The 23227-nt window shown below is 39.0% G+C and overlaps 2 protein-coding genes across 2 annotated transcripts in view; both read right to left on the bottom strand.

Annotated features, from left to right (window-relative positions):
- The window catches only part of LOC124274588, a 26752-nt gene extending 3694 nt beyond the window's left edge, over window positions 1–23058 (bottom strand). Inside the window, exons 1-10 of the mRNA XM_046709952.1 lie at window positions 21584–23058; window positions 20587–20728; window positions 10987–12454; window positions 8941–9082; window positions 8714–8805; window positions 5491–5696; window positions 4405–4515; window positions 3601–3745; window positions 2954–3112; window positions 1799–1825 (exon numbers count right to left, since the gene is read on the bottom strand). Coding sequence (XP_046565908.1) covers window positions 1799–1825; window positions 2954–3112; window positions 3601–3745; window positions 4405–4515; window positions 5491–5696; window positions 8714–8805; window positions 8941–9082; window positions 10987–12454; window positions 20587–20728; window positions 21584–22901 — 3810 coding nt within the window. The 5' untranslated portion in view covers window positions 22902–23058. The remainder of the gene's footprint in view (window positions 1–1798; window positions 1826–2953; window positions 3113–3600; window positions 3746–4404; window positions 4516–5490; window positions 5697–8713; window positions 8806–8940; window positions 9083–10986; window positions 12455–20586; window positions 20729–21583) is intronic.
- LOC124274589 overlaps window positions 23058–23227 on the bottom strand; it is a 47697-nt gene continuing 47527 nt past the window's right edge. The window contains exon 10 of the mRNA XM_046709953.1: window positions 23058–23227. Coding sequence (XP_046565909.1) covers window positions 23072–23227 — 156 coding nt within the window. The 3' untranslated portion in view covers window positions 23058–23071.

The following is a 23227-nucleotide window of genomic DNA, read 5'->3' as shown; positions in this document are numbered from 1 at the left end:
CTGTATGTAATACTGTCAAGCATTAATACTGTATGTAATACTGTCAAGCATTAATACTGTATGTAATACTGTCAAGCATTAATACTGTATGTAATACTGTCAAGCATTAATACCGTATGTAATACTGTCAAGCATTAATACTGTATGTAATACTGCCAAGCATTAATACCGTATGTAATACTGTCAAGCATTAATACCGTATGTAATACTGTCAAGCATTAATACTGTATGTAATACTGTCAAGCATTAATACTGTATGTAATACTGTCAAGCATTAATACCGTATGTAATACTGTCAAGCATTAATACTGTATGTAATACTGTCAAGCATTAATACTGTATGTATTACTGTCAAGCATATGTACATTAATATATGTAATACTGTCAAGCATTAATACTGTATGTAATACATCAAGCATTAATACTGTATGTAATACTGCCAAGCATTAATACTGTATGTAATACTGTCAAGCATTAATACTGTATGTAATACCATCAAGCATTAATACTGTATGTAATACTGTCAAGCATTAATACTGTATGTAATACCGTCAAGCATTAATACTGTATGTAATACTGTCAAGCATTAATACTGTATGTTACTGAGTTTGGATGTAATACATGTTGTCTGTTACTATTACTGTCTGTTCTTAATTCTGTCCGCTACTGTTACTGTATGTTAGTAAGACTGAATTTTATTCATACTGTCTCTTATCAATACTGTATGTTAGTAATACTGAATTTTATTCATACTGTCCGTCATTCAAGTTGTCTTGGCACTATTCCGTCTATATGTTGATGAGTCTATATATGACAATCCAGTAATTGATTTTACGAGCATAGGGTTATGGCACTGCCATCATTTTGTTACTCTGCACAGAGAGTACATGGAAACAAAAGGTTCATGAACTCCATAACAGCGAAAAAAGAATGGCTGTCATATTCCACCTGGAAACTGAACCCAGGACTAGAACACGCTCACTAGGCTATCCCACCACTACCTGAACGCATTGAACACATTAACACATGACACATGGAAACACATGATATTCAAACTTTAAGTAACAGTAGGCTATTGTGTGAAATAAGTTAATTTCCCGTGACTGTTTGCCCCATAAACAACAATGTACACACATTCACTACATGGGCAGCGAATCAGTGGGAGGAGACATGCATCAGGAGTGAAGGCTATGTAAGCATGTACCCACATCTGAACCCAAACAATATCACATGGAACAATATTGATAACAATGAAAATGTAAAGTCTGAATAACATAAGTTTGGTAATACCAGTACATTAAAAATTCAAATTGAAAAGGCAATATATTTATGATCAGTATTAAGTGAGTGAGTGAGTTTAGTCTAAGACCCCTCTGAACAGTTTGCAAGTTACATTATGATTTAGGTAAAATTTATGTACAAAGTAAGTGACACCCCCCTACTTGTCATGAACAAAATCAATGACCCCCTCCTCCCATCCTTTTTAATCATGATTTTTTAATATTTGCCCCCCACCCCCACCCTTCAGTACATGTGTACAAAATTGCTGACCTCCTCGGACATTTACTACTTTGATGAAACCCTATGGGGATGGAGCTAATAAACCTAGAAACCAAACAGGTGAACCTGGATTTGAACACAGGACCATAGACAACAGATATATAAAGGCTTCAGAGATGGCAATTTCCCTGACACAAGAGGATGATTTAAGAAGTTAGTTATTGCATCAGCATCAAGCTACATTGTAAACAAACAGGCTGCATGCACAGACTGACTACAAGCTCCAAACACACTTTACCTCCTCTAGCATCTCCGCTCGGCTTCGCTACAGATTCAAGAAGGATTTACACGTGAGAAACACAACACGAACATGGTCAACATGAGTATAATCCTCATACTGATTCTTTGACATTTCACACGTCATTTTGCCAAATGTTTTAAATACATATTTTTTCAGGAGTAGGACTTTACCGTAGACCACAATAAACTATAGTAAAACCTTATAAAGTCAGGGTTTGTTTGTGTGCTGTTTGATGCAGCAATATTTTAACCATATGACGACTGTAAATTACCGAGTCTGGACTAGACAAACCAGTGACTGACTTTACTGGAATTGATCTACACAAATGGCAGAAGGTGACCACCTGATCCTGTTAGTCAACTCTGGGTTGCAGAAGACTAACTCTAGCCATTCACAGGAATTAACATGTGTGAGTCACTGGTTTGGCAACAATTCCGATGAACGACTGCACTGACAATGTCTGCTCGGGCTATAGCCTTAAAGATGAATCAAACTAATGTTTATGTTAACATAATTTTCACCACATTACAATTCTCTTTCAGAATGATTTAGGATACACTAAATTCTTGAAACAGTGAAATGGATGTATAAATGTGGACATTAGTTTTGACCAGAACCATGTGAGGATTATATTCATGTTGTTGGAAATGCTGAAATATTTAATAAATAAACAAGAGAACAGATGAACATTAGCAACACTGGTGAAGTGTGATACAGTTGTAACAAGTGATGACATGTACATCCGTGAAACATTAATACAGGTTTGTGTGTTCAATTCACAGAAGACACAACCAACAGTGACTGTGCCAAAATTACTGGTTAATATGAAAGTGCTAAACATTTACTTATAACAGACACTTATAGATGTAACACAGAACTCCAAAACACATACAACCTCATGTTGTGACATTATATTACAAAACAAATCTGGTGCTGAGAAAGAGATGAAGAGTAAGAATTTCAAAATGGTGTAACATTGACAAACTTCACAAACAGATTGAAATAAATCTCTTCACATCACAGGCCTAAGCCTATGTCAGTTTGAATCATATTCTGGCAAATGAATAACGGTGCCAACATATCTAACTTTTTGTGAATGTGACAAACCCACTATTATTATTATTATTATTATTATATGTCTTGTGATCTCACCTTCTTGGATGTCTCCAGGCGGACAAAGCAGGTAGTTGTTTTGTCGTTGTCCTCAATCTCCCCGATGGTTTCCCCGAGCAGCTCTGAGGAGGGGGCATGTTGACATGCCTGCATCAGCTTCCGTAAACTACTCCCACTGTCAGGGTCAGCGGAATTCACCTGCATAAAACATGAACTGATTGATTTGCCTGTCCTTGTCTTGATATAATAATAGTTGCACACCTCTAGTATTAGTGTTTACATTCATATTCCCTGACAACTGCCTCCATCCTCTGTATGGGGCACTGTTTAATATACATATTTAGGAGTGTGTAATAAAACACAGATATATATAATTGTTTGCCCTAAAACTGTACTAAATTGATAGGACTTTAAAAACAAAAATTGTGATGTCGATAGCAGACATGAAAATTCCTACAGTCATCATAAGTCATAAACATAATATCAATACTCAACTGAGTTTTCACAACTGAATTTCAAAGTTGCCACGTGTTCATTAGCAAGGATTGTCACAAATTTGGATTAGATTTACCTCCCCTTGGTTTGTTCCCCAACAAACATTGATTTGGTTAGCCTGTGTTTGAGAGTATTGTTCATCTAAAGTGAACATGTATAGTTCCACAATACTAATATCAGTGTTTACGTACATGTTCCCTGACAAATGCTTCCAGCCTCTGTACAAGAGTGTTGTTTTTCTCAAAGTCGATGGAGTAGAATCCTTCCAGCCAGAAGTGGAGAAGGTCAACAGCACGATGCATCACCCTCACAATGTTGCGATCTGATTGGTTGGATCTGAAATATCATCCGTAATTTACAGTAAAATGGCGACATCTTAATATTTATTGACTTGACACAATATACATCTTAATAAAAACTGTGTTGATACTCCTGATAACACATTGCGCATTTCTGATAGTTTAATTAACACTGTTATCAGTACAATAGAGGTGAGGTGAACTGGGTTTATATGTTGTGTTTAAGATTATATAGTGATTTATATAGTTGTTTGCAGCTGCTTTTATATAGTTATTTGCTGACTGCTGAGTTTTGTACGCCGCTTGTCCAGCAATATCTAATGGGCTTCACTCATTGTACCCATTGAGGATTGAGAAAACGCTTTAACCATAGGCTACCCCATAGCTTATTTAACAGTTTAACATTGGTCCCCAATCAGACATGGTGTACTAACTCCAGAACCAACCAGTCCTTGTTTTTTTCCCTTAATGTCTGGCACCAGGAAGGGTAATAAGAAGTACCATGTTTACCCTCTTGTGGTTGTGGCCACAGGGCAAACCACGAACCTTCCACTCTCCAGGCAGACACTCAAACTACTAGACCATAGATGCAAATACAACCCCCCTTAATGACTGCATCCCACTAACATGATACTACAATATGAATTTGCTGACATAAAAGTATTGAAATGACCAGAATGGTACATAAAGGTATACCTGCAGGCGGCAATGTAGCGCGTGCGGATGAAGTCAAACAGCTGTTCTGGAGCCAGGAAGTAGCGGAATGTGTAGAGGAACTGGTGGATATATCCATCACTCAGGGCAGACCTACAACAGAACATGCCAACTCAGGTACTGCAGCACTTAGATATAGAATGTCAGGGCAAAAGAATACCCAGTCTCGACTATCCAACAAATTATGTTTGGTGTAGAGGGAAGAACAACTGTGAAAATAATAGGAATCGTCACCGAAAATCAGAGATGACACCAGGTGTTCGTGTAAACCATCCTCTATGATACAGGGTATAATATTTTCACTGTTTGGGGTACAGAACATCCCCACTATACAGGGAATTATATCTCTTCTGTAGGTACAGCAGCATTTAGACCATCCTCTATGATACTGGGTATAATATTTTCACTGTTTGGGGTACAGAACATCCCCCACTATACAGGGAATTATATCTCTTCTGTAGGTACAGCAGCATTTAGACCATCCTCTATGATACTGGGTATAATATTTTCACTGTTTGGGGTACAGAACATCCCCCACTATACAGGGAATTATATCTCTTCTGTAAGTACAGCAGCATTTAGACCATCCTCTATGATACTGGGTAAAATATTTTCACTGTTTGAGGTACAGAACATCCCCCACTATACAGCAAATTATATCTCTTCTGTAAGTACAGCAGCATTTAGACCATCCTCTATGATACTGGGTAAAATATTTTCACTGTTTGGGGTACAGAACATCCCCCACTATACAGCGAAATATATCTCTTCTGTAAGTACAGCAGCATTTAGACCATCCTCTATGATACTGGGTATAATATTTTCACTGTTTGGGGTACAGAACATCCTCCACTATACAGGGAATTATATCTCTTCTGTAGGTACAGCAGCATTTAGACCATCCTCTATTATGCAGGGATGGTATCTCCAAAGGCAACAAATAGTTGAGAATCTTTCTTTCTTTCCCAGTAAAATCAAATGCATGGTGACAATTTTCAGTTATTAAAAATAATTGTCAAGACATTGTAGTAACCTATACACAGTAATGAGTAAATTTGGGTTACTCACGAAGTGAAGAGATAGGCCAAGAGGCCCTTGGGATCCCCTGCATGTAGGACCTGCACTTCACACCCACTGCGGGGTTCACGCAAGGGCTGGAACTGTAGAGAGGGGTTTTCGGTGTAGGGCTGGAGCACTAGAGGCTTGTTGTCAGGGGATACAAGCAGGCTGTACAGGTACGATCGGTCAAGTCCGTACAGCTCTGTCAGTAACATCTGAAACACAACGCTAGTATGAAGAACTGCAACAACACTTACATCAACGACTGCTTCCTTACTCGAGGTTACCACAATATCACTGGAATATGGCTGAGGTGTGCCAGAGTGAGTGAGTGAGTGAGAGTGAATTAGTGAGTTGGTTTAACACTGCCTTGAACAGTAAATCATTGTGTGTCAGTATATGCATGAGGTAAAAATCAATTCTGGCATGTTAAAAAACTAGACTTGCCTACATTAGGGTTATTGGTTTGTCAGTACCATACTTTGTCAGTACTGTTTCACAGAAGCTGCTCACATCTGAGCCATGAATTTCATCAGGCTCTATACTGTCAATGGTTGATATTAGTGAAGTATGGCTACAAGACGTGTAATAAACATGCACCGGTCACTGAGTAAGTAACCACACCGAACCATTTACTTCAACAACAATATGTTAAGGTATAAGTAGAGGCAGATGCTGTTTGATAAGCTGTCATTAGTTTGGGGAGAAATCTCCTATTTCAAACTAATGCCTCCACTAATTAACCAAGGCGGAAACACTACTTATCAGACCATTCAGTCGGCTGATAATATCGGACTGGTATTACAGATATTTGTCCATGTGACCTTGTTGACCTGTGTGGTTCCCGAGGTGGAAGTGAGCATGACAGTCCGCAGCTCGCGTCACTTCCTGTATCAGACACTACATACAGTCTAGCATCTACATACACATGCCGAGAGCCAGTAAGCCATGCAGGAAGGGCTTGGCAAAGCTTTAAGGAGGACCTCTAAATGCAATCATTGAAATTCTTTTTTGGGTTAAAAATAATTAATTTTGTGTGTGTAAAAATATGTTTTCATACTTTTTAAGAAAGTAAGGAGAGTAATCCAGCAATATTACGACAGGAGACACCAGAGAAGATATGTGAACCAATACAGTCTTGACTAAGAGGGGTGGTGGGTAGCCTAGTGGTTAAAGCATTTGCTCATCACACTGAACACCTGGGTTCGATTCCCCACATGGGTACAATGTGTGAAGCCCATTTCTGGTGTTCCCGCTGTGATATTGCTGGAATATTGCTATACTCGCTGCTATACTCGCTGCTATACTCGCTGCTATACTGCCGCACTGCTATACTCATGCTATACTCACCACTGCTATACTGACTGCTATACTCGCTGCTGTACTCACTGCTATACTCACTGCTTATACTCACTGCTTACTCACTGCTGTACTCACTGCTGCTCTGGCCTGCTATACTGCTGCTATACTGCGGTGCTGTACACCAGCTATAGATATGTGCTGCTATACTCAGCTGCTATACTAAGAGGGCTGCTATACTCACCGCTCTGCTCATGGCTGCATTAGCTACTCACTGCTATACTACTGGCTGCTTCCACATGGGCTTTACTGCTCACTCATCCCCATGAAGACTAAGAATGCTATATCACCCATTACCCACCATCCCCATGAAGACTAAGAATGTAATATCACAATCACAGCTCACAAACAGTCTCATCATTTCCCTTGTATTCATTAATAAGTGATCAAGAGGAGTCCTTGGTCACAATATTACAGAAGCGTCAAGTCATGAAAGTCGTCACGAACACTCTGTGATTCATGACATTGCTTGTTACTGTAACATGTGTATTGGTAAGGAAAATAGAAAAGTCATGGAAGCTAAGCATGTTTTAATGTTATGAATCAAAACCAGGATTTATCATGCAAACAAATGAACACTTTAACTACTTGACTACCCTGCTACCCCGCGGGAGACTAAGAGCATTCCAGTCAGAATTCACACCGAAACATCACTATGTGCAATAAACAGTAAGTTGTTATCAATAAAGACAGAAATAAAATAAAGAAAAGTCATGGAAGCATGCACGTTTCAATGTAAAGGAATCAAACTATGAACACTTTAACTACTAGACTATAGTGTTGGGAATTGGTTGAAATATAATAATTGATGATTGGTCCATTACAACCGATCAATCATCGAAAATAATTGGTTAGCATCATTTATTAAATGTCCCTGTTATTTTTGTTAATGCACACAAAAAATGAAGAAAAAACGTAGTAATTTGGTTTTTTTGCAAATTACTTCAAGTCCATTTGCAAATTTTGCATATTTAAATGATGATTAGTATGTTATGAACACATATTTCATGGATTCTTTAAGATAAATTCAATCATGATTTGGAACGAGCTTGTAGTGCTTATGAAATGTACATTTAATGACACAGACAAAACCAGCCTTGTGAAAAATATTGTTAATGCAAACAAGTGTTCCAAGACTGGTCGTGTTTGATTACGAGAAAACATGTTCGATTGCTTGGTCTCTTAGTCACTGCGACCAATCTTCGATTATTTCAATTAATCGGACCACCACTACTAGACTACCCTGCTGGAGACCAAGACTAGGAGGATATAATAAGGTGTGATTACCCAGTATAAAGGTACTCGGGTACTCGGGTTGGATGGGTATTTAGTAGAAACCAGGTACACCAGGGCTGCCTGATTGTGGCTACCGATGTGTTGTTTAATCACATCAATAATAAAACTCTACTCTGGTTGCACTACAAGTCACTAATGTTCCCATTTCCTTATGGCTGGGAATGTATTCCTTATGATGTTTATGCTTTAAAGTAAAGATATTTAGAAACATGATAATTATGTTTTCCTTTCAAATCCTATTTATATTTGTGATTCAAATGAGTAATCTTGCCACATACTTAATGCCTATATGAACAAAAAATGAAGATTACAATTTTATGGATAACAACAGCTTATTTATTGCATAGAGTGCAGGTATTTATATGTAATAAATAAATCTGCTGCTAGTCACAAGATACTATGTTATATACCGCTTATCACATGGTTGTAGTCAGCCTGATAATGGTGTAAGAATCAAGACAGAAATGTCACGCTGCAATCAGCATAAAGTTGTTAACCATTAAGTCAGATGAAACAAATTACAATTACATGAACAAAGCATGTGTACACCCATAATGATAATACATCTGGCACTCACCTGTAAATGTGTCTTGCAGAGTTCCAGGAACCGTATCTTCTTGGTCATCTCAGACAAATTCTTCAGCACCTGATTGGACTTTTGATCCACACCTGGAAGTACCAAGGATACCAAAATAATGGTGAAGTTTATTATTGTATTAAATTAAATGTCCAAATGAATAATAGCTGAATGAGTCTGGACTGCTTGAGTTAGTGAGGTTTCAAAAACAACCTCTGCTGAATTACCTTTCTCTGCCTTGAAAGCAGGCTCGGTGAGCTTCTTGTAGAACTTCTGTGAAGTCTTCCTCTCTTTCCTCTGTACCGACAGCTGCTGGTTGATGGCCGATAACCTCTCCTGCAGGAGGTCCTGATTGTCTTCCTCCTGCTCCTGGTGATATACAGCATTGGATAACATGTTATCTGAGTGATATGCTGCAGTGATAGCCATCTAGGTTATACATTCTATCTATTTGACAGTGATAACATGTTAATGTTAGGTATATGATAGGACAATGAAACCTTCCTCAGGACCTGCATCAGTGATAACATCTAGTGTATATACGATACAAGTAACTTGTTCTAGGTGATGTACAGTAATGGTTAATGTTAGGTATATGATGGGACAATGAAACCTTCCTCAGGACCTGCATCAGTGATAACATCTAGTGTATATACGATACAAGTAACTTGTTCTAGGTGATATACAGTAATGGTTAATGTTAGGTATATGATGGGACAATGAAACTTTCCTCAAGACCTGCATCAGTGATAACATCTAGTGTATATACGATACAAGTAACTTGTTCTAGGTCATATACAGTAATGTCTGTATCTGTATGGTCAATAACAATAACATGTTATCAAAGTTATGTACAATGATGACAACATGTTATCTGGGTGATATATATACCTGTATCTGTATGGTCAATATTAATAACATGTTATCAAAGTTATGTACAATGATGACAACATGTTATCTGTGTGATATACCTCTATGACAACTTATTCTATTAATAGGTGCTATACGGCAATGACAACATGTTATCTGGGTGATATACCTCTATGACAACTTATTCTATTAATAGGTGCTATACGGCAATGACAACATGTTATCTGGGTGATATACCTCTATGACAACTAGGTGATATATTCTATTAATATACCTATGTGCTATATCTGCAATGACAACATGTTATCTGGGTGATATACCTCTATGACAACTTATTCTATTAATAGGTGCTATACGGCAATGACAACATGTTATCTGGGTGATATACCTCTATGACAACTTATTCTATTAATAGGTGCTATACGGCAATGACAACATGTTATCTGGGTGATATACCTCTATGACAACTTATTCTATTAATAGGTGCTATACGGCAATGACAACATGTTATCTGGGTGATATACAACCTCTATGACAACTTATTCTATTAATAGGTGCTATACAGCAATGACAACATGTTATCTGGGTGATATACCTCTATGACAACTTATTCTATTAATAGGTGCTATACAGCAATGACAACATGTTATCTGGGTGATATACCTCTATGACAACATATTCTATTAATAGGTGCTATACGGCAATGATAACATGTTATTTGGCTTATATGAAGATGGTAATATGTTATCTGGATCATGTATGACTGTCATAAAACATATTATCTTGGTCATACAAAACATCATGTTATGTAACTGGCATTCGATAATGATAACATGTCTTCTGGGGACAAACAATAACTGGGTGATATACAACAATGATGAATGTTGTCTGGGTGATATACAACAATGATGAATGTTGTCTGGGTGATATACAACAATGATGAATGTTGTCTGGGTGATATACAACAATGATGGGACACAACAATGATGAAACAATGATGAATGGTATCTGGGTGATATACAACAATGATGAATGTTGTCTGGGTGATATACAACAATGATGAATGTTGTCTGGGTGATATACAACAATGATGAATGGTATCTGGGTGATATACAACAATGATGAATGGTTTTTATCTGGGTGATATACAACAATGATGAATGGTATCTGGGTGATATACAACAATGATGAATGTTATCTGAGTGATATACAACAATGATGAATGGTATCTGAGTGATTACAACAATGATGAATGTTGTCGTGGAGACAATGATGAAAAGAAGATATAATCAATGATAAAAATGATAAACAACAGTGAAAACAGTGTTTTCTGGGTAAACTACACAAAGCAGAGTGCACTGTTATGAGGGATACAGGAAAAATACCAACATAAACCAACTTACAATTTGATGCATAAATGTTTCCACCTCTGACGACATGCTGAGTTGGATGACTGCCCAGTGGTATACCACCTGGCCCTTTTTCAAGTAGACCTGGAGATACTGTTGTCCTGAAGACTTGACGTTAGAGTCCGACAGTCGCTTAGGGTTATGTAATGTTGAAGCTGAGGAGCTTTTCTGACCAGATTTGTTTAGTTTAGCTTGAGAAACCTTTTCCTTTACACTTCCATTCCCACGGTAAGAATTCCAGCTGTCTTGGGAGATTTGGCGGTCATTCAGACTTTGCTGCATGATCTTTGCCGATGTCCTTCGTACATTATCGCGGAAATTAGTCTCACTATCCGATTCATATGATGACTTTGAAACCATATCCCCTCCGGAAATATTCGATAATGAATTATTCATACGATCATGATCTCGACCCACTCGTTGAGATATTTCCTGTTGCCTATCAAGAACAGGCTGATGAGATTTGTGGTATTGCTGTGCAGTATAAGAGGCTCTTTGTGACGGCATAGACGTCGGCCTTTTAAAGGCGTCACGAGGTAGAGAGTTGTATTTGTAATTCTCGAAATTAACACTTGGGTTCCTTGAGGAGGACTCCAGATTGAAGACTGGCGTCGGCGATAAGGAGCTAGCCTTTCTGCTTGGTGGCCTGTTGGAGTGGTCAACGAAAGTCTCCTGTATTGACCCTCGGTGGCCAATGTCCGAGTACTTCATACTGACCCCTGATATTATCTCACTTTTAGCAGGAGAATGGCTACTGGTTCTGTCCACAACATAATCTCTATGCCGAAACTGTGTGTCTTGATAATGGTCATCATGGAAGTCTAACTGAGTGTCCTGATACTGTGGTGTGGCTCGGTTTTGGGGAGTTATCTCCCCATGATTAGGAACCCCACCATCGACAGGTATATCCACTACATAGGAATCTGATCGCCTGTGTTCAGACGCAGACACCATTGCACCACTGGATAAATTATGCATGGAGGAACTCTTGGTTCGGTCAAGTTCGTAACGCTTCTTGAATCGTCTCTTCTTTTCCCTCTTTTCCGTGTCTGTCGAATCAGATGTTTCACTGATGGTACCGGGAGCCACTGCTCCTTGACATGCAGACTGCGATCTCATAATGGCGATTTTTGCTTGTTGAGAGTCACGTGGACTGAAGTTGCTTTTAGTCACAATTTGTGGTTTATTTGGCAGTGGTTCTGACTTTTGTGGCAATAATCGATCACGTCGGTTACTTCTTTCACTAAAACCTCTCTCCCTTTGTTCAAAAACAGAATCTTTCACACCGCTTCTGTTTTCCTGCTGTGCGTTGGAAGTGTGGCCTGGTTCAGATAACTGATTATGATGAAACCGGTTCCTCCATTCCTGGGTTCTGGCATCAGGATGGTCTCTTGTGTCGTCTGTTGCCTTGTAGGACGAGTATCTCGTCGGTGGAGGAGGAGGTGGTGATCGAGTTGATGCACTGAAACATTACAAGGAAATCTGAGTTATGCACTTATTATTCAAATTAAGAAAAACTTCCTGAATCAAATTCTTCTCATACAAATCTTTGGGTAATTAATATTATTGACGATTGAAATAATTAAAATGAAAATGGCTTAAGAACTCCAACGGGGTACTTTACATGTCATGTACAAGTTAAGGATCACTTCTTTCTTTCAGAAGGACTGTAGTTAATCTGACATGACATCTATTTCCTTATAGGACATATCTTTATATTCCTACATTGCAGGATGAACCAAACCCTGGGCATGCTGTTACACCCATACTCGTTAAAGATCATGATATACTCTAAGAGGGTACAAATACATAAAACTGGCATCGTTATAAATGAAACCCCATCATTAAACTACTCTTTATCATTAACTTAAATCGACCTTTTTGACAACCGTGCACAATTCTCACCCGCGAAAGAAATTTCAACCTATCAGAGTGGCGCGTCTCTGTGACGTCATATGAGGAATAGATATGAGGGCCGATGCAGAATTCTTGTACATTTCAGGGGGTAAATTTTCTTGTTTACAGGTTTGTATAAACCTGAAATCGTGACAACTGTTGTGAAAAATGAAAGCTCTATGTTCTCACAATCTCCTGTCATTTAATTCTGTCTCCTGCTTTGCCTAGTTTCGAGTTCATAGACGATTCTGTCAAAATCGCTTGGTGTCGCTAGGCCTTATTTGTTCGAGCCAGACGCTTGTGATAGTGAAAACGATGATCAGCCTCGCTCATCACGGTTACGGTTAATTTCTTCAACCTAAACAGTGCGACATTAAGAAGGGTGGATGCCCATCAGATGCAGTTATTTGAAAATATCCCCGGTAGTTCTTGTCTGATTGTAATAAAGTATCAAAGCAGTGTGGGCTTTTTCAGGTTTTCTAATGCCTGGATGGTATAATGACTGATCCAAATTGATCCCATTTCTGTGTTTTTTAACCTCGATATTTAATCATGTCATGTAAAAATATGACGTCTATTACGTATGATATTAAAAATTGACATTTGATTTATTTGAATCCGTAAACTAAACAACCCTACTTTGCCATTGCTAGAAGAATCTGAAAATTTACTTAGGTAAATAGGTACATATACAGTTTTACCACACAGCAAATGCTTATATGTATTTCTTACGCAACAATGAAGTTTCTGTTCATATTCTCAAAACAGTGTCGGACCATAAGTTATCGCATGCAATACAGCAATTAATACTCCCTTGTTGTAACCCGTGTTAGGTGGTATAAACCTACACATGTTATTTGTCATCATTCACTTGATGGTCAGAATTTATAACAGGCATAATTAGTGGTAACACCACTTAGATTACCCGACAAAGGTTCCCATTTGGCATATCTTGTGTCTGGATTAAATACTCAACATTATAAACATCGATCAAAGGATTAACCGATAACATGCTGATTGATTAATTACTTTTATCTTGCACAGCGGATTTGTCAAAAGGTAGTGTTTATGTGTGTAGATTTACTAATCTATACTGAATACACTCTGTCGTGTATGTGTCTGCGAAAAACAACGTCCTTCTTTCAAAGGATTAACTGCCAATACATTGATTGATTGATCATTACTGGCTAACTAAATTACTTTTTTTAATGAATGGCGGACAGTATGCAATTAGTTGCCAGGTGTGCTATCTTGGGTGACCAATGAGACTATACACCAATGTGAAATACCTGAAACGATATGTCATATTAGACTGTTAAAAGACACATCACTTGGAACAGCTGCAGATGAATGGCATATCACTCGTTTTTGTGGATATTGATGGATACATTCCTCGAACAAGGTAATAGCCTGACACTGTTCCTATAACTTTAATCTGTTTTAATTTTAATATTTGCATTTTGTATTTTATTCATTTGTCATAGCATTCAACAGAATCATTGTTTTCGCCATGAAGTGTAATGAGACAGACAACATACACTAGGGTGTGTGTACGAATTATGATTCACATTGGCAAACTGTAAAATGTCTAGATATTACAGTCCGGTTATAAATTCACTATAAGTATCAGCAGATCGTCTGCTTTTTATTTAGTTTCAAAATGCATACAAGTATGATAATAAACTAATTAGGATCATAAGACCAAATATAAAGTCATACATTGACTAGTATCTACATACTGGTAGGTGAACGTTAACCACGTGAATGTAGCAAGAAATTTATCGCGCAGTATTGTCACTTCGACCCCCCACCTCGCTTCCGTGGAAGAAATCGTTATGTTATAAGTTGTGTCATGCAAAATCCTTTTGATCATGATTCAAACTAAACTCAGTCATCAGTCAGTCAAATACATATTTAACTACAAGTAGAAAGTAGTTTTGATTTTCGAACTTGATGAAAACAAACCATAATCTCATTAATTCTAACAGACTTTAGCCCGTGACTTTACGATTTTAAAAAATGGCGGCGTCCTGTCGCGAACATCCACCAGTCTGAGGATAAATGCTATTTAGGTTTGTTTTCACCGAGTTACAAAATCAAAACTAATTTCTACTGGTAGTAAAAGATGTATTTAATTGATGGCCAATAGGATTTTGCATGACATAGCTTATAACATAACAATTTCTCTCGTGGAAGAGAGGTGGGTGTCAATATAATACTACTTACAGTATTATTGTTACCTCGACCACAACCTTGCTTCCGAGGAAGAAATCGTTATGTTACAAGTTGTGTCATGGACAATCTTTATGGTCATCAATCTTATACATATTTTACTACAACTAGTAAGTAGTTTTGATTCTTTAACTTCCGTGAAGCGATCTGAACACAAGTACGATATCATTTCAGGCTTCCACAATGCTCGCTTCGCACTCACAAACATAACCCATTTAGCAAGAACTGCGGGGTCCTGTGGAAATCTGTGCATGGTGACACCATCGGCCGACTCCTAGGAGCAATTGACGACAACGCAACCATTTGGCATGTCTTCGTTGATGTCGAGAAATCATCAAAATGACGAGCTTGCTACACACTTTATATACAACTAACTGAAAATCGTTCCTCATATGACGTCACTGCAGTGCTCGAGCGACAGAGTTACGTAACCTGTCTGTGGTTTTGTTGGCGCGCGAGAGTGAAGCAGGCGACTTTTTGGCAACTTTTAATCGCTTGGTATTAATTAATCACAAGTTTTTTTAAGAATGAATTTAGTGTTCCGCATAAGACTAACCACACATCTTTCATATGTAATAGTTAAAAGAGTACAAAAAAACAAAGTTTATTTGTTCTTTAACAAGTGCTTGTTTCAGTCGATTGGATATTTTCCTGTATCAAGGACACTTTCAACACTGTTGGAATAGATATTTATTATCAAGGCATTTATATCCTCAAAAGAAGAAAGTATTTATGTGTTTTCAGCATAATGGTAAAAAAAAGAAGATATTTATGAAAAAATAGAATAATTTACAGGGACTATATACATTATCACCAACTAAAAGTCATGGTATGACATACAGAAAGTGTTAAGTGAGCGAGGTGAGTACATGTGCATCTATGTCATATTAGGTGCTGAATAATAACACAAGGCAGGTTTGGAAGATAAGGGAACAATATTGATGTAACAGGATATGTGAGGGAAGTAGGCTAACCACTAGTCTCCGAAATCAATATATTTTACAGAAAAAAATGTTCATCATGAAAAAAAAAAATATATAATATAATGAAAAGGAGCCCTGAGACTTTCTTCATTTTCAAAAACTGTGGAAATCTAGACTGCAACACATTCTAGACTTGCATGGGTTTTCTTGCATATATTTGTTTCTGGGTCTGTATGACAGAATATGAGGGATGCTGCAAACGAGAGTCCTCCCTTCACAGTAGCAGTCGTAAGTCTACGTTTGAGTAATGGAGTAAGGGTCACCTTAGTGCTAAGATTGCTTTGTACAACAGCACCATGGGAGTTACATCACCTTGGTGCTAAGATTGCTAAAGATTGTTTACAACAGCACCATGGGAGTTACATCACCTTAGTGCTAAGATTGCTTTGAACAACAGCACCATGGGAGTTACATCACCTTGGTGCTAAGATTGCTTTGTACAACAGCACCATGGGAGTTACATCACCTTGGTGCTAAGATTGTACCACAGGAGCTTTGGACAACAGCACCATGGGAGTTACATCACCTTGGTGCTAAGATTGCTTTGTACAACAGCACCATGGGAGTTACATCACCTTAGTGCTAAGATTGCTTTGTACAACAGCACCATGGGAGTTACATCACCTCAGTGCTAAGATTGCTTTGTACAACAGCACCCAGGGCTAAGATCCTAAGTCACATGAATCAACATTTCAACTCATCTGTTAATTTATTTTTTGTGAATCATAAATTCAGTCCTATGATGAACTTTGATTTGTGATTCATATTCTCCATTGTACATGTAACTTCCTATGCCAGGGTACATAAAAATTTACTTTACCATTGCTAATCATGACTTATCAGTTACCTCTCTTATGTTCTTGTGGTAGACCATCTGCAATGACGTCTAATTGACAAGCAATCAACTATAACCTACCTACCTTTCAGAAACCACAACTGAATACTGTGCTGTATGAAATGTTTATAAAACTGCTGAGATAATTTGTTAACCAGAAGTATTTTAAACTTCCTTGTTGACTTGTATCCGGTTGACTAATGTTACCATGTACTGTGACATGTATCAAAGTAACATTGAGGAAGACTAAATAACAAAAACAAACACCAACAGTCGGGAGTCATTTTTCTCTTATCATAAAAATGTTATCAATTTTGATATTTTGATATGGAGAGGAAAACAGGCTATTTTCTTTTTTTTTTCTCTCCTGTGTGTGGTTCTATAGAACACATATGAATTGTGACATTGTTGTCATGCAAGCTCTCCTACATCATGTTCACTCCAAAGAAAATATTTACTGTGTCTAAACTACCACCATATATGTTTATCGTTATTTCTATAAAAGTTAATATTGGCTGCAAAATGTGTTGTTTTCTTAATAAAAGCAGAGGTGGAAACATGGGGAGGAGAAAAGATGAGGAGAAACATGGAGAGAAAGACAAAACATGGGAGGAGGAGAAAGATAGGGAGAGAAGAAGGATGGGGAGGAAGAGGAGAAAGATAGGGGCGAAAGAGAAAAGATGCAAAGGAGGAGAATAGATGAGGAGAATAGATAGTGAAGGAGGAGAATATACTGGGAGAATAGATTGAAGGATTTGAAAAGATAGGGAGGAAGAGAAAGATGTGGAGGAGAACAGATGGGAGGGGAGAAAAGATAGGGGAAGAGAATATATAAAGAGAGGAGAAAATATAGGAGAGGAGGAGAAAGATAGGGGCAAAAGAGAAAATATTGGGAAGGAGGAGAATAGATGGGAGGGGAGAACAGATAGGGAAAGAGGAAAAAGAATGTGGAGGAGAAAGATAGGGAAAGAGGAGAAACAACAAGGAAGAGAAGAAAAGATAGAGAAAGAGAAGAGATTGAAGGAGGAAAAAAGCTGGGGAGGAGGAGGAGAATAGATGGAAGGACTTGGAAAGATGTGGAGGAGAAAAGATAGGGAAGGAGGAGAACAGATGGGAGGAGGAGAAGAAAAAGAATATGAAGGCATGGAGAAAAAATAATTATGATGAGAAGAAAAATAACAAGATAGATGAGGGAACATGAAGAAACCTTGGTGAGTTGATAAGGAGCCAGGGAGGAGAAGAAAACGTACAAGGGGGGGGATGAGTACAAATAGAATATATTGGAGGGGAGGAGAAGAAAGAGAAAATGAGGAAGAGGGGAGGAAAATTAAATTGATAAGAAGTGGAGAAGGACAAGAGAAGGAGACAAGGAAACTAAATATAAAATGTTTTGAACATATTAGAATCTAGCATGTGGACAGATTTGTGAGATATATAAGTATATATAGCAACAGACAACCTATTGTTACGACATTGTTGCACACAGGAAAGGAGTGTTTAACAATGTGATATAGTGACACACACAAAGGGCCCTGTGCTATGGCATACAAGCTATACACTACACTGGGAACTATGTATGTGCTGGTGCTCATTGGCACGAACATCTTTGTATTCATTAGGTTATTTGGATATATAGGTTTAGTGAATATTTCCATTAATATTTTTAAAGTATGTACTAAATTTGATTTGTAAAGCTGGCTTTAAATATTTACCTACTCTATTTTCTGTCCCAAACTCTAAAATACTTTAGTGTCACAAATGTTCATTTCTGTCTCACTTTGTCTCACATCACTCTCACTTTCTGAATTACTATAACTTTACTAATTTACTATACATAAATTGAAATCTGTCAATACTCATCGATTAAATTGTCCATTGGGTCAAGGGCTGACATACAAAACTAGTGCCAATGATGTCAAGAGAGTTATATAGTGTTTGTCCACTGACAGACAATGTAGACAGTACCTAGTTTGTGTTTGGCCTGCGAGGGCATTGATGATGTCATACAGTGTTATACAGTGTTCGTCACAATGTAGACAGTACCTAGTTTAGACTGGTCGGGCATTGATGATGCCATACAGTGTTATACAGTGTTCGTCCACTGTAACAGACAATGTAGACAGTACCTAGTTTGGACTGGGCGGGCATTTACAGTGTTATACAGTGTTCCTTCACAGACAGACAAAATAGACGGTACCTAGATTGGACTGGGCGGGCATTGATGATGTCATACAGTGTTATACAGTGTTCGTCCACTGACAGACAATGTAGACACTACCTGTTTATGTTTGGCCTGTGATGGCACTGATGATGTCATACAGTGTTCCTTCACAGACAGACAATATAGACAGTACCTATTTTGGACTGGGCGGGCATTGATGATGTCATACAGTGTTTGTCCACTGACAGACAATGTAGACACTACCTGTTTATGTTTGGCCTATGATGTCATTGATGATGTCATACAGTGTTATACAGTGTTCCTTCACAGACAGACAATGTAGACAGTACCTACTTTGGACTGGGAGGGCATTGATGATGTCACACAGTGTTATACAGTGTTCCTTCACAGACAGACAATATAGACGGTACCTAGTTTGGACTGGGCGGGCATTGATGATGTCATACAGTGTTATACAGTGTTAGTCCACTGACAGACAATATAGACAGTACCTAGTTTGGACTGGGCGGGCATTGATGATGTCATACAGTGTTATACAGTGTTCCTTCACAGACAGACAATATAGACAGTACCTAGTTTGGACTGGGCGGGCATTGATGATGTCATACAGTGTTATACAGTGTTAGTCCACAGACAGACAATATAGACAGTACCTTGTTTGGACTGTGATGTCATTGATGATGATGTCATTCAGTGTTATACAGTGTTAGTCCACTGACAGACAATATAGACAGTACCAGACAGACATTGATGATGTTGGTTCCTTCACAGACAGACCTAGTTTGTGTTTGGCCTCCGATATAGGCATGATGACTACAGTGTTATACGGGCATTGATGATGTCATACAGTGACAATTAGACGGTACCAGACTGGGCGGCATTGATGATGTCATACAGTGTTATACGGTGTTAGTCCACTGACAGACAGACACTATATAGACAGCCTGTGATGGCATTGATGATGTCATACAGTGTTATACAGTGTTAGTCCACTGACAGACAATATACAGTGTTAGTCCACTGACAGACAATATAGACAGTACCTAGTTTGGACAGGGTGGGCATTGATGATGTCATACAGTGTTCCTTCACAGACAGACAATATAGACAGTACCTAGTTTGGACTGGGCGGGCATTGATGATGTCATACAGTGTTATACAGTGTTAGTCCACAGACAGACAATATAGACAGTACCTAGTTTGGACTGGGCGGGCATTGATGATGTCATACAGTGTTATACAGTGTTCCTTCACAGACAGACAATATAGACAGTACCTAGTTTGGACAGGGCGGGCATTGATGATGTCATACAGTGTTATACAGTGTTAGTCCACAGACAGACAATATAGACAGTACCTAGTTTGGACTGGACTGGTCGGGCATTGATGATGCCATACAGTGGGCATTGATGATGTCATACAGTGTTATACAGTGTTAGTCCACAGACAGACAATATAGACAGTACCTAGTTTGGACAGGGCGGGCATTGATGATGTCATACAGTTTAGAGAGCAGCTCCTGCCCCCAGTACAGCTGACTGTACTTCTCAGTGATGGCACTTGCAAACGTCTCCCACTTCAAATTAGCAAGTGATGTTATGTATTCAGCTGAAATAAAAAATGACATTTGAAGATGAAATATTTTCTAGGATAATGGCATTGTGCAATGGAGGTCATGTGACCTCCAGACATCACATGTGAACATCTTGTTATGTTAAAGATCTAAAGACTGAACCTCCATAGCACCTCTTGCCCCAATACTTAGACACAGGTAAAGAGGGGAGGTTCCTAAATGACACATTATTATTTTTCAAATAAAACAGAGTTATACATTTTAAAATGATACAGAAACGAAATTTATTAGGGCCTCATAAGTTGAGGTGGGGTGAGGTTGAGTGGGCTGGAGGTGTCAGGAAATAGCCACACAACCAATACCACTGTCTCTCTCCTCCTTATTAAACGACCACTCACTTCCCTGTATGAACACTTCAACATTACATGTGCTCATGGATTTCATGAAAGAGAAAGATTGGCATAATATAGGGATTGCCAGTAATTTGTCATTGCAAAACTGACTAAATATTGTTCAGAACATGCTTCAACTCCACTCATACTCAAAAAATGTCCTGAACACAATAAATTGTGGATTGAAAATACTCTGCATTTCATAATGATGATAACAACACTTCCACATTTAACAAAAAGTGGCATGGTATATCAATATATCATATTATTTACTGTCTACTATGAACAGTATCACAAGAGAGTATCACATGCCCTAAGGAATGGTTATTTATTGAGTGTTTATTTTAGACAGACAACCTGGGTTCAATTCCCCACATGGGCCACAATGTGTGAAGCCTATTTGTGGTTTCCGGTGCCATTATTATTACTGCTGTAATACTTACAAAATACTCCAATCACAAAATGTCCTCACAATAATACTTAAGGAAACGTTCTTACCCATTGCACAGTCTTCTGAATTCTGCTCAAAGAGCATATCAAATCCCTGCCCTTCTCTTACAAGCTGAAGGACACGACCTTGAACTTGTTGTCTATGAAGGCTCTCTGGACTGAGAAGCCTATCGATGAGACTGGCATCGGTGTTGGTGTAGGGGTAAGCCTTGGTGCCAACTTGGACGCCGCTCACGCCGCTGTCTTTTGATGGAGATGGAGAGGAGGTTTGGGAGTCATTGGGATCATCATTGGTCACATTTTGATTGGATAATCTTTGAGGAGTTGTAGCACCTGGAGACTCTGGTTGGTGATCTGGCACAGACATAGATTTCATGGAACTTTGGAAATGCTTATAATGAGGACTAGATCTGGATTCCTTTATCAGCCGACCATGAAAGTCATGCTGGGGTGGATTATGCACGTTTTGTTTTCCTTGACTCGAAACTGGACTTGAATTATGAAACTGCTGTGATCGTTGTCTGCTGAGGACATTAGCTTCAGATGTGTAGCCATCTGGGGATGTTTGGGATACAGTTCTTCTTTGTGGCGACACATATTCCCTTCCACTCTTTGTACTGGAAGCAGAAGACGGAACTCGACTCCGATTTGGAGATGAACTCAGCTCCTCATCCTTCATGGAGTCATTCAGCTCTGACTTGTGGTGACTGGATTGAGCATCGCTGGAGTATCCGGACAATGGCTGACTGGCGATACTGGAGGTGTTCCTGTAGAACTCTGGGGACTGGCTGATCGGGAGGGAGGAGCCAAGGGCTGGTTGGGAGGAGAAGGGCATGACAGGAACCCAGCTCACCATCCCTGTCCTTGGGTCCTGCTGCAACTGCATCTGAAAGGGAGGTAATCCTGGGTACCCGCCGTACTGCATCGGGAACGTAACAGCTCTGTCCATCTGAGTAGGAACTGCAAGAGGGTAGGATGTCCCTGGGCCCATCATGCTTGGATAGTGTGCTGGAGATAACATCTGCTGCTGAACAACACTGGAGGCCATGGTTGGTGGAAGAGGAGGTCCGCTTGTCATCCTGTGAGGAACCTGTTGTGGGTTAATCATTTCAGCTGCATCATGGGAGTTGTTCTCACTCGCAACTTGACCCTTGAGGTGCTGGGCAATGGCTGACGCAAGACTCTGGGTGTTGGGCATCTGACCTTGAACTTGGAGCTGCTTCAGGAGAGACTCCAGGGGGCTGGCTCCTGGTTCCTTTCCACTATTACTACTGTCAGTTCGACTATCGTCACTACTTTCAAACTCTTTTGCAAAAAGCTTTCTTGGTTTAGATAAATCACTCTTTAACTCTCGAAGCTTTTTCATAACCTCGGTTTCCTTTTCCTTGAAATCAAAGTCTTTAGTTTTAGTCTCCTCCTGCACACTGGCATCAGTGGAAGCATCATGAAGCACTATTGGTTTGAAATGAGTGGCAGGGGAAGAAAAGGCACTGGGCACTCGCTGGCCTCCATTTCCAGACGGACCAGGCTTCAGTGCTACTGGCTTGAAGGCAGATCCCCAATTGACTGCTCAGTGGGATTCTTCTTGACTGACTTGAAGCCTGGGGGAGGGGAAGGTACCTCAAACTCAGCGGGGTCGTCCACACAGAACTCTTCTTCGTCATCCAAAGCATTCCCATCTGTTGAGGAGTG

This window comes from Haliotis rubra, unplaced genomic scaffold (genome assembly GCF_003918875.1).
Source record: "Haliotis rubra isolate DU_JTF1 unplaced genomic scaffold, ASM391887v1 Scf192, whole genome shotgun sequence".
NCBI lineage: Eukaryota > Metazoa > Mollusca > Gastropoda > Lepetellida > Haliotidae > Haliotis > Haliotis rubra.
Note: the sequence above shows the minus strand (reverse complement) of the source record. Positions and strands in the feature narration are given on the sequence as shown.